The 12429-nt window shown below is 37.3% G+C and overlaps 1 protein-coding gene across 3 annotated transcripts in view; it reads right to left on the reverse strand.

Annotated features, from left to right (window-relative positions):
• Positions 1 to 460: 460 nt before the first annotated feature.
• Bicc1 (BicC family RNA binding protein 1) overlaps positions 461 to 12429 on the reverse strand; it is a 296259-nt gene continuing 284290 nt past the window's right edge. For 2 of the 3 annotated variants that reach the window (XM_046419762.2, XM_046419761.2), the window contains exons 19-21: positions 10416 to 10576; positions 7949 to 8048; positions 461 to 3033 (exon numbers count right to left, since the gene is read on the reverse strand). In XM_046419762.2, coding sequence (XP_046275718.1) covers positions 2903 to 3033; positions 7949 to 8048; positions 10416 to 10576 — 392 coding nt within the window. In that variant the 3' untranslated portion in view covers positions 461 to 2902. Of the gene's footprint in view, positions 3034 to 5351; positions 5430 to 7948; positions 8049 to 10415; positions 10577 to 12429 lie in introns of those variants that run through there. The other variant, XM_046419763.2, reaches the window with a different exon arrangement.

The raw sequence follows: 12429 nt of genomic DNA on the forward strand, positions 1-12429 counted from the left end.
ATTACTAATGCATAGCAATTCCAGTTTGAGAATTAGTCTTCAGCGTGATAGATAGCACAACGGTCAGTCCCTGAAGTGTGAACCAGGGTCAGTTCTGGAGCGCCTTTGATGATGGATGAGGTTGTCAAAGTGGTCATACACTTGAGTCTTTAAAATAAAGAAATAACAAGAATAAAGCTGGTTCTGTAATGTTACTCTTTCTGTATGTACCTGTGGGTGGCCAGAGAAACAATGATTGATTACTGGTCCTAGATTCACTGGCTGAAATAAAGTGCCTTAACTTCTGGTTGAAAATGAGTTCTGTCAATGCAAAACAAGAGAAGAGAGTGCACATTCACTTCTACTGCAGAAACATCTTTCAACTCTACTGAAATTTGCCCAAGACTGAAGTTTTCTTTGAAGACAGGTAGAGAGTTTGTGTAAATATTTTTTTAAAGAAGACACATTTCTTCAAATAAGAGCAATACAAAGGGGTTATATAAATTTATTTCTCATGTAACAATTGATTAGTTTAGAAAAAATTCCCATTTTCAATGTTAATTCCATCTCATTTTTTAAAAAGTCACTAAAAGGACAAAAACCCACACAAAAATACAATCTGTATCTGTTCTATATTTACAGATAACCAGTCACTATTAAGGCACAGATTGATTAAAAGTTAACATTTATTCAAATAATCCAAATATTTTGTGCATCATATAACACCGACAACTTTGTATACTGTAGTGTCATATTCCCTTATTGCATCAAGAGAAAGTGAAATAACGTCCAGTGTTTTTTTTATTTTTAGACACCCTATTTAATCTATTTTAAGTGGGACAGTTTTCCCTTTGGCATAATATCAAAGTCTGTTCATAAAACTGCTGTCAGCTGAATACTGCAGATTCATTCCATCTTCCTTCTAATGCAAATACAAATGGAAGAGAGCTAGGAAACAAGCTCCAATTTATTATTATTTTTTTGGCGGGGGGCAGGTCTTATTTAAGAAAAAAATTAGATAATCAAGTTGTTGGACAGGAAACAAACTGAATTGTTATTTGGCTGTATTAATCCGTCACAGCATAAGTCAGGGAGCTGCACATGATCATCTGTATACATGTGCATGTTGTATTTGCAAAGAAAAAGATTACTTAGTCCTATATTCTTAAGCAGATTAGGTGTAGTTGAGGAGTGGGCAGCCCCTTAATGCCAGATAAAACTGTTAATATTATGACAGGCTCATGGTCTATGCCTTCAAGGTTACATAACCCAAACTTTTTAAGTGAAAAATTTTCTGTGTGCAAAATATCAATTCTTATTCTTTAATGGTAAGACTTAGTCTTGGGAAAATGTCAGGAGTGCCTCTTACCCCACATTTGTGTCATTCCCCCATGGTTGTGTAAGTTCATCTAATTCCTTTGGCTGAGAGCCCATGAGGGTGGTTTATGTCCACATAGAAAAGTTACTGAACATAAATAAATCATTACAGGTAATTGACAATGTTTCCTATGGGAAAATTTTCCAACAAATTAATATAGTAGAAATATTGCTTTGAAGAAGGAAAGGCACTTGAGTGATTTTCTTCACTGATTGAAAACCCTTCATAAATCCACAATAAAATGTCTGGAAAGACGCAGGAACCAACGTTGCCCGATTTCTTGGACTTTCACAGTATAAGATTGTAACAATAAATCAAGCCACTTAGAAAGCAGTCTTTTTTTTTTCCTTCAGAATTCAGCAATCTTTATAAACTAACCCTGAAGACTTAAATAGAGCCTTTCCATTCTTAACAAACATAAGCGGACAGTTTTAGGAAAGTCCTATGACCGTACAGAGCATAGCTAATGTGTGCATCATAAGAACCACAATCTTTTCTCTTCATAATGGCAACAGTGCTGTCTTGTCAGATGATTATTTTTCTTTTTAAATAAAGTGACAATCTAGGGCTCCAGTTATTGAATGCCGTCCATTCTCTACCATAAATCTCTAGTAAATATCAATTTCATCAATTATGTACTGTATGCTTATAATATCTAAAAATAAAGTTTGATATAAATAAGTGTCCTTTACTGGCAGTATGCTAAAAAATAAAAAATAAAAAAACCCAGAAAAACCAAAAAACCATCCCTTTGCCTTCAGATAACCATTAAAATCATTTTAGCATTATAGGCAGCAGCTAAATACAATGACTGCAAAGGGTTAATATTGCAAAGTCCATTTGGTCTGTTTTTTGCACCTGCTACTGTGAACTAGTTCATTGCTATGTATTTCTAGGATGCTGACATGAATGAACAGAATTGGCCCATAACCAAGTGGACTCACATTTCCCAAAGTCACAGAATATTCTGCACAGAAATCAATATCCAGTACCATTTCAAACAAAAAATGACTAAGTCTGATCTGTACCGATACGTCAGGTGACATAATTAGAGAGAAAAGTTCCACAGGACAAGAAATTAGAATATGTAAAGTGCTGAAAGGCCTCAATAAGTATTTTAAAGCAGTACCAGAAAATTCCACTTTGATTATTTTTTTAAAAAAGCCCCAAATACCAAAACAAGCAAACACAATAACTTCTAAGTTTTCTGGCATCCCACATGTCAATTTATCCTTCATTTAAGTACAAAAAAAAAATCAGTGCATATGTTATATAGGTAAATAAAAACAGGAAATAAAGCCTTATCCTCAAATTCTGTCCCATTGCCATTTTAAAAAAGCAATCCACATTTGGTATTTTGTATGGCAAGATAAGAACATCTTCTCTCTTTTCTTCCTTTCTGCCACAAAGTACAGGTGCAAATAAGATACTTTGGTCCTGATACCAGACACCAGAGTGCTGAAGATGGTGTGCAGTGATGGCTGTTCACAGATCTCCTGCATCCAACTCTACAGTTACTTGTGGGCATTTGCCTAGTGGGGACTGCTACCAGCGGCCACTGACACTGGCCATGTCTGAGTGGTACTGACGCGGTAACCTCCCACTTGCTCCACCTTCCAGGAAAGAGGTGCGTGCATTTGGTGGTTCAAAGAGCTTTCTTCGGTTTTTATTTAGTTCTAGAGAGAGGGGGAAAAAAATTGTTAGCTCAGTCCCATGTACTACAGGATATGGCATTAGAGCTCAGAAAATGGTGATGGAGTAGGTTTGGGGATAAAAAGTCAAATCTGGTGGTGGTGGTGGGGGGGAACAAACCAAAATCCTTTCAGTTAATGATCAAGACATTTCTGAAATTCTACTAGAAAATCTGATTGTTAGAGGCAGCATATGGTAGCCTAGAAAAGCAAAGACAGCAAATAGCTTTTACTGTAGCTCGTAAACTCCCTGGGAGATTATGTCATTCTGCAAATCTTCTAACCATCTTAAACAGTGTGACCTACCCACAGGTCATTTCAGAGTGGGCAATCAAGGCTGTTAATGATAGATGAGAGGTCTGAGTACCAATGACACAGATCATCACACTTAGTGAACTTGTCCATGTCAAACACAGTAACCACTTCGTTACTGAAGTCAGGTGTGAAAAGACCCGAGGTTATTGGAGGAGTACCCCAGTGAAGCCACAGCCCCCATAGTTCCCCAACTCATGAAATGTATGCTTTCTGAGTCAGAAACATGAAGTCTTCTTCAGTCAGAAATATGAAGAAGCATGTCAGGTTTCTTTGAATAAAAATTCAACTTGGTACAGCTTAGAAAATTAATACTTGAGAACAACCTATACTTGAATCCAAAACTTCAAGAAGAGTGAGGTACCTGTTTTTAATTGTAAAGAAATGAGAGTACTTAGAAAACACTGTTTAGTTTTTCTACTGCCAACTAAAGATTATTAACAAGAAAGGGGAAAAGTTCATTGAAGCAGACTACTTCATTTATGATGATGCAGCCCCATTATCACTCACTGATGGAACTAACTCTTCATACAAGTAAAATTGTCAAGACTCTGGAAGTCAGTTTCTGATAAACACCAAACACAAATATCTTCAGTTTTCAAATGGAGTAGAAGTATTATGCAGTTGACTGGAAGTTGTCTTTCCTTTTCTTGAGGGTGGCTGGAACAGGTGATTCAATACCTTATGGAATTTGGCTCTTCAACCATCTATACACACCATCCCTTCTTGAATTCTGAAGTTACACCGTAATTATGGTCAGAGACATAATGCTAAGGATAAGACCACTGACAGGCTATATGTTTGTTTTTTTCTGCCCATATGGTCAGAATGATCTGGAGTTCCAAAAGATGGGTCAATACCCTTAACATTGTCCCCTAATGCTTTCCAAAATGTACATTCCTGCCCTATAAGGGTCAAAGTCACAGTGGAGACACCTCTCTTTTGTTCATATGTAGTTCTTAGCAGAGAAGATAATAATGATTTACAAGCACTTTATATATGTGCTACTCAATTCCTCCCTAAAATTACCATTCTATATTTTGTAGATTAGAAAACTAATTTTTAAAAATAGTGAAAGTCACATGTCCACACATCTGCTAAGTGATGAATCTGAAGCCCCACTTCCCTGATGCAAAGTCAATGCCCTGAGAGACCCACCAAATGGAGAAGACTACCCAAGGCCTCAGGAACACAATCTTTAGAAAGTAGTAAGAACAGGCATACCCCAAAGACAGCATTATTTAATATTCAGAGTAAAATATTTATTTTTAAATAGAGAAATGCTGAAAAACTCTTTTGAAAAAAAAAATGGGGACAATATCTTTACAAAGATACATGCCAATGTGCATACTGAGTGCTACTATTTCAAGTTCCTGCAAAATCACAGTAGCAATAACAATCCCATCAAAACTGAACAAGTGCATTTGTTAAAGGGAAAAACCCACAACTACAGCACTTCATATTCAAAGACAAATTTACAGGAGAGTTAAGAATAAATGAATCCCCTGGAAAAGTTTACCATGGTCACACTAGGAGACTATTTTCCATTTTCTTGCAGGGGAATAAACCTACAAATCAGAATACTGTCATAGAGAAGGAAAGGCAAGAACTGAGGCTCAACCTCATTCTTTTCTATCACACGCATGTGCAACAGAGCTCATGAAAATGACTGAACAACTAAAGACAATTAAAAAAAAAAACATTGAAGACTTTTTTTTTGAAAAGTCCCATCAGCTTGAAAAAGTAAAATGGTAGGGAGGGAATTCAACCATACCATAAAGATGCAATATCTAACAGATACATGTATATAATTTGTGCTTTGCATTAAAAAAAAATCTTCCAGAGAGGTCATCAAGCAAAGATCAAATCCTACTGAAAAGATTAAGGATTTTGTTGTTTTTTTTTTTTTTTAAACTAAAAGCAAACTCCTTCCTCTTTTTTTTTTTTTTTCCCTCAGTAAGCCTAAGGGATAGTTTGGAAAAATACCAACCTTTTTCTTTGAAATTCCAAGGTTCACACAATCCTGGCAGCTCTCAGGATCTTGTTGCGGATCTGAACAGAGTCACAAACTAAAAGAATAGGTCGGGAAATGTTAGATCTACCTGAGGCTGGGATGGGAAGCCTGTCAGCAGGATTCTAACTTCCTTTCACTGAATCTCTGCACATCTAGCTAAACAATCACTATGCTATGCAGAGAAATCTGTGGACTTTCACAAAATAACTAATTTGAAAAAAAGAAAATAAAGATTTAATTTATTCTTGGATCCATCTCTAAAAGAGATAAATTTGACCTCCTCCTATAATATTTATATGTTATCTGGGCCAAGACGAAAGCAAAACAAAAACCTCATACTTGCAATTATAAAATTTTAAAAGCATGTTTGAACAAACTCTGTACCTAACCAAAGTGTAACTACAAGACAAATGTGTCTAACTAGAAATGGAATGTTCTGGGACTATAAATGGATGTATTTGTTGTCAGATAAGTTGAACTGCAGAAAGAGGCTTTCTGATGAAGGGTTTCTCACTAAAATCTTATTACTTGCAGAGAAAACAATTTACCAGGTTCAAACAAATGCACTCAAAAAAGTAAGGTAAAATCATCCTTAATCAAATACTTCATGCTGTGCAAAGCATTCATAAAGCATCTTATTCAACATCTCTAATTCCCTTTAAAAGCCAGAGGAACAACAACAACAACAAAAAAAACTTTTTAAGAGGATTCAAAATCCCTTCTGATTCTCGCCCTACTCCCCACAACACAGAGTGAAAGGTACTGATATATTGCAGAATAAAGTTACTGATGATCCAGCTGCAACCTAGGAAACTATTTAGAGATATCTACTCATTGTTGAAAGCTTTACAGAGTCTGAAATTAGTGTGTGAAGAAAGTACTTAGTTTTCATTATATTTTCACTGCCATTCCATGAAACTATAATGGAGTTCTGGAGTGTACACTTCACTGGTATAAATTTGCTGGCCTATAGATACAGTTTGGCTCAATTCATTAATAAAATTTCAACAATTTCACTTGAAAATTAATAAAAGAATGTGAAAGCACAGAAGTTAATTTAAGTGTAGGGAATAACCCTTTGAGAATGAGCTTTCTGGTAAACAAGTTAAATAAACCACCCTATTGCCACAAATGGTAAAAAAGAAAGAGCAAGGGAGTATCATGCTAGTAATACTTACACTAACATTGTCTATTTCCATAAACCCTATTACATTACAGGAAAAGACAGATCTTAAAAATGGCACATGGCCTTATACAAGCATCTATTCCAATTTATCTTCAGGATTAATAAACCAAAAGAGGCTTTGAAACTCACCCAAGGACCCACAACTTGGCAGAGATAGTGCAGTTTTTTGATGTAGTTTTCTTTCCCTATACTATGACAAATTATGCATCTACCTTGTGGAGTACCATTAATGCAGCCTCTTGGGTATATAAGGTCAAGGTAGATTTCTAAAACTGATGTGTGCAAAACTCTGTCCATAGAGGAGCTGAACAGTTGCCACCAGGAAGTATACAGGCAGAATTTCCACCTCTATATCAAAGCTGCTATGCTTATATCTGCTTCAGATCAAAGATTCCTTATGGGGAGGTGGGTCGAGTATGCAATATGCTGCTAAATAAAACACCATGGAGGCTTCACATTTTTATTTGCTGATCTGATGAGTTGAATGCTGTCTGGAAAGAACTTCCACCAAGTGGATGTATCTGCTGGCCTTATGGAGGTATAGCCTGCAAGTTTCAACTTCTGAAAAAGCAAGTCATTTCTCTTGGCTTCTCCTGAATGTCTCTTTTTGAGAGACTGTACACATATGATATTCAAGAGTCTTATTGGAAAATCTTCCAGAACTAATCTCACCTCCCCCCATATTTCTTCATTCCTTCTAAACACATTTTTGAGGTACATTTCTACACATTTGCCAACTCCTGACTCAGCTGGTTCGATTACTTCCAAATGAGTGGCCCCCAAACAGATAAGCCTAGAGCATTGTCTAATACCCAGAATAGGCAACAGATGCACAATGAAATCTGGTCTCAGGAGGCAGACGTTATTGTCCTTCATTCTGTGACTGCCATTTGTGAGTCACAAATTCTATTAAAACATTGAGAACATTTGAAAGTATCAAGTAAACCATCAGGTTGCAAACTACACCAAAGAATGTCCTTTTTGTCCTCAGTGCAGTGATCTTGGTTGGTGTGAAAGGACACGCATTTGAATATGATATACAATCAAGAAAATTATTCATGAACCCAGTGATTATTTTGTACTGTGATTGCAAACAGGAGTATAAACCACCACTTCCCCTCCCCCATTCTCAAGTTCTGCATGGGGCAATTTTGGTTACATCTTTCTGAAGAGATCTATTGTAAGAAAAAAGCATTGTCAAGGCAAGGCTAAGCAGGCCACCGCTTGATGGAGGGGGGATATTCTCAACATTTGTCACACTGTTGGCAGAAGAACCCTCTGAACCTCAGAGTATATGTAAGTGGCTGATGAGAACAACCAGCCCCACCAGATGAGACCACTGGGAGAGGTTTTTCCGATTTTAAAATGAGTTGAACATTAATATTCACCTGAGATTGCAAGCAGCATTTTCCTCCTGGCACCAAAAGTAGTAATTCCCAGTTCCTTCAGATCCTGATCTGTGAGAGTGAGGAATGTCTGAAGATCAATCTGTGGGAAAAAAAAAAAAAAAACATTCTATAGCTAATATATTAAGTACTTATTTTCTCCATCATTGTAGCATCAACTCATTATTATAACTATTTATTAATTATGTGATGCCTACCTCCAAAAACTAATTTTGGTGGCTAAGGGACAGAGGATTAAGAAATAAAATGGTGACATAAAAGTGATGATTCTAGCAGAAAACTTAGCTCTGAGCATCCTGGTGGCTATGGCAAAAAGGAAAATACATATTGTACAGAAAAAAAAAATTCTTAGCTTCAGATTCTGGTTTGGTTAAGTGATTCTTTATAAGAATGAAACTAGGTAATATGACAGATGGTATCTTCAGATGGTTGTACGGAAAACTGAGAATTCCCAGACAATATCAGATTTACAGTTCACTTGGCTCAACCCAGAAAGCAGATTATTTCTAAAAATGGCAACAACAATTTTTGTGCCAAAGAATACAACTGTAGTATTCCTGCAAATACAAAGTATAGAGGGAAATAGCCCAATGATTCCACTCTTCCCTTTAAGACAGTGTGAAGGACTAGAAAGGCAGTAGCCTCTGAAGCCAGAGCCTGGGGTTTAGATCCCGACTTTTCCATAAGCAGCCGTGGGCACTTGGGATTAATAACACAGGGCTGAGGTGGTCACCAACTGTGACTGTAGATGTAAAACAACATGTTCAGCAGAGGGGGTAGGCAACTGGCAGCTACGGTTGGTAAATAATGTATATGGATCTCATGAGGTTGCTTAATGGGGGATTCTTATTAAATCATATCTAACTCTTAGAAAATATCCTACAAAAAGACTGCCAAATTCAACACAACATTTAAAAAGTAAAATGTACTTTTAATTAAATTATATTGACCACAATTTAAAATGTACTGATTTGATTTTTAAGGTACATCTAGATTTCATAAAACCTTAAGATCATTTATCACAGCTCTAAAGATATGTTTTTAGAAGTTCTGTTCAATAGACCCCAGACTTAAGGCATGTAGGAAATGGTGTAGGCCACCCTGTCTCTAGTACAGCTCTGCTGTTGCAGCTTGAGAACAGTCAGACAATACATAAACAAATGGGAGTGCTGTGTCCCAAAAGTTTTATTGACAACATGAGACAGCAGGCTTACAGGCCACAGGCCTAGTTAATAAAATATTGGATAAAGCTATTCTGGCTGTGCATGCACATGTTTTATTTTTGGAGGAATGGAATACGAAGTATAGAAAATAACTTATATTTCCTATTTGAAGAAACATAATAATAAAGTCAAACCTAGATACCGATGAATAACATTTTCTTCTGGGTCTGGACAAGTTAAACTACATCTGCCCTTGTGCTTCCCAGTCAGCTGCCCTCATGGAACCAGCAAGACTAAATAAATGGAGACAGCACTGTAAAGGGTTAACCAACTTAGAAATCCTTAGTTAAATGAACGCTAACTTAGAAGAAAGAATATAAAATCAATTCCCTGAAATTCAGCATACACATGGCAATTTGGGTGTAACAAAAGTATTCGGTAATTAAACTGAATTATTTATTAAGCCATGGTCAATACATTGAATTTATGATACAAGAGACCTAATAAAAACCTTCAATTCTTTATCAACTGGTATATGCCTGGGGAAGACTGACTTTAATCAGATGTTCCCAGACACAAACTGAGCCAACAAGCACCAAACCAGGACTATGTCTTACTGTGAAAAAGAGAAAGTTACAGAACCGTTTTAATTTTCTGATGTTCTAGGTTTGTGTGTCCTAGTAACATGATGTTTCTTAGAACATATCATGCTCAGGGCTTTTTTCTGTATGTCAGTATATAGTAGGCCATGGCTGATCAGTCTGATCAAAATCCATAGTTCTGTTTCAGTTCAGGCAAATCCCAAGCAGTTATTTCATGAATAAATGAGCATACAAAAAAATACAATATTCTGTGAGAATATACTGATGGATCAAAAGTAGCTAAAGATATTATTTCAGGTGTTGCTATTTACTTCTATGATAACAGACTCAAGGAGGAAACCCTGTGAGCTGCTGCAGTCTTGATACTGACCTTAGTGAAGCTGTGAATCCAACAGCTTCTATGAATCAGCAGAGCAGAGCTAGGTCTTTTAGCTAAACAGGCGGAGGATGGCTAGGGTACATTTTTGCAAACACTATTTTCTATATTTCTGCTATTCTATGTTTACTAGCTGCACTAAATAAATAAGAAATGGGATGACATTTTCCTTAACAGCAAGAACAAGCTATGAGATGTGAATAAGTACTCAATAACGGCACAGCCATAGGTCAACGAGTGATTTCCTTCCAGAGGTTGTCATACACACTACCAAAACAAAGACACCAGGAAAATAAGTAACGACTGACCTCTTGTTGCTGGAAGACGTCTGTGTATTTGCCCAGGCCCAGTTTGCTGAAAAGCTCTGGGAGGTCAGAGCCTTTAAAAGAGCTGCTCAGGTTACAGCCATTGCTTCCTGTCAGCGAGGAAATGCAGTCCATGTAATTGCTACTGCTGAGATAGTGTTCCGCTGAAAGGCAAAGGAAAGACAGGCTGGAAGTGTAAATGCCCAGAGAGAACATGGTTTAATTAAAAGTTTTAATCACCCAAATATTTCAGATTTCATTGTTCAGCTGAACAGAGCAGTAGCTGCAGCAGTACAGCAATCCTTTACTGAAATATTGGCTTTTCATTAAGGAAATGCTGGTTATTGCTTTCAGGGAGGCTCTTGCCATTTAAAAGTTACACTTGGGAGGCAGAAATTCAGCAGCAGTGCCTCTGTAGTTAATAATCATTCATCATATTCTCCCTGAGCATTCAGAAGCATTTGCTCTTTATAATTGATTTGATGGTGAATTAAATGAGGAGTTGGAAGGAAGACACAATAAAGCCGTGGGATGTTATTACAAGTCCAGGTGCTTCTGGATGGCAGGTGCCCTCTCTTTCCTTGCTTATGCTCTCTTTTGGTCAGGAACTGTAGGATGTTGCAACATATAAATCTCATTCCCTAGGAAAATAAAACTGTACAGCAAGTTCACTAAATAACACTTCTAAAATTAGGAGTGATAAGAATGATGCTGAAGTTGCTGGGTTTAAATTATGACGGAAAATAATTGGTCTCTTGGGGAAAATTCTAGCAGTAATGCACAGGTTTGCCTTGCCTCCACAGATGACTTGGTGGGCAAAATTTCAATACATTGTCTGTAGTTCTCAGACCAGGTGACAAACAAGGCTAGGCAATGGACCATGGAACCATGTCAGGTGCTTCACCAGACACTGCCCGCCTGCCTGACCAACAGCTGGCGCTTGCTGAGTGGGAACGATGTTCTTACCACTACCAATGTAGTTTCAGGAAGGATTCCTAAAAGATGAACGATGAAGAAGACACTCCCTAAGCTAATCTGATCCATCTAATCTACTCTAGGGATCTGTGCATCCACCAGACCCAAGAATCTTGTTTTGTGCTGTTTTTGGTGCCATCAGTCACTCTCGCCAGTTGTTTTCATCTTCCAACTGAGATGCCCTTTATATATCTCAAGTGAAAGGAATTTCCTGATAAGTCGTCTTTTTCTCTTAAAAATAGATATTTTCTCTCTTGTAGGGAGAATGTGTAGGGGAAAGGCCCCCCCCAAAAAACCCCAAATCCCACTATTAAAAGGTGAAGCAGAAAATATTGAGTGACCAGTGAGGCGCTAGGTCAAAGGTGACACAAAGCTGAATGCCATGAGCACATCAGAGTGACCACTGGGCTTGAGAACATGGAAGTCACTGGCAGGCTGATCATATGATCTATTGTGCAAATATTAAACTTACTTTTCAGACAGTAAAAGGGAAACTACTGAAAACTACATTTGAGCAACGGGTAATAAACAAGGATGCCCAGGGAAAAGGGAAGCTTGGAGACCTTAACAAAAGAGTTACGGAACAAGAGTTAATAACCAGAATCAACAAATGGGACTTACTCAAACTAAAAAGTTTTTTCTCAGCAAAAGAAACAATAAGAGAGGTAAATAGGGAGCCTACATCCTGGGAATAAATCTTTACTCCTCACACTTCAGATACAGCCCTAATATCCAGAGTATACAAAGAACTCAAAAAATTAAACCACAAGAAAACGAATAACCCAATCAACAAATGGGCCAAGGACCTGAACAGACACTTCTCAGAGGAGGACATACAATCAATCAATAAGTACATGAAAAAATGCTCACCATCTCTAGCAGTCAGAGAAATGCAAATCAAAACCACCCTAAGATACCATCTCACTCCAGTAAGATTGGCAGCCATTATGAAGTCAAACAACAAGTGCTGACGAGGATGTGGGGAAAAGGGTACACTTGTACATTTCTGGTGGGACTGCAAATTGGTGCAGCCAATTTGGAA

This window comes from Marmota monax, unplaced genomic scaffold, assembly GCF_021218885.2.
Source record: "Marmota monax isolate L192 unplaced genomic scaffold, Marmota_monax_Labrador192_F-V1.1 WCK01_AAM20220418_F8-fsc00019, whole genome shotgun sequence".
Classification (NCBI taxonomy): Eukaryota; Metazoa; Chordata; class Mammalia; order Rodentia; family Sciuridae; genus Marmota; species Marmota monax.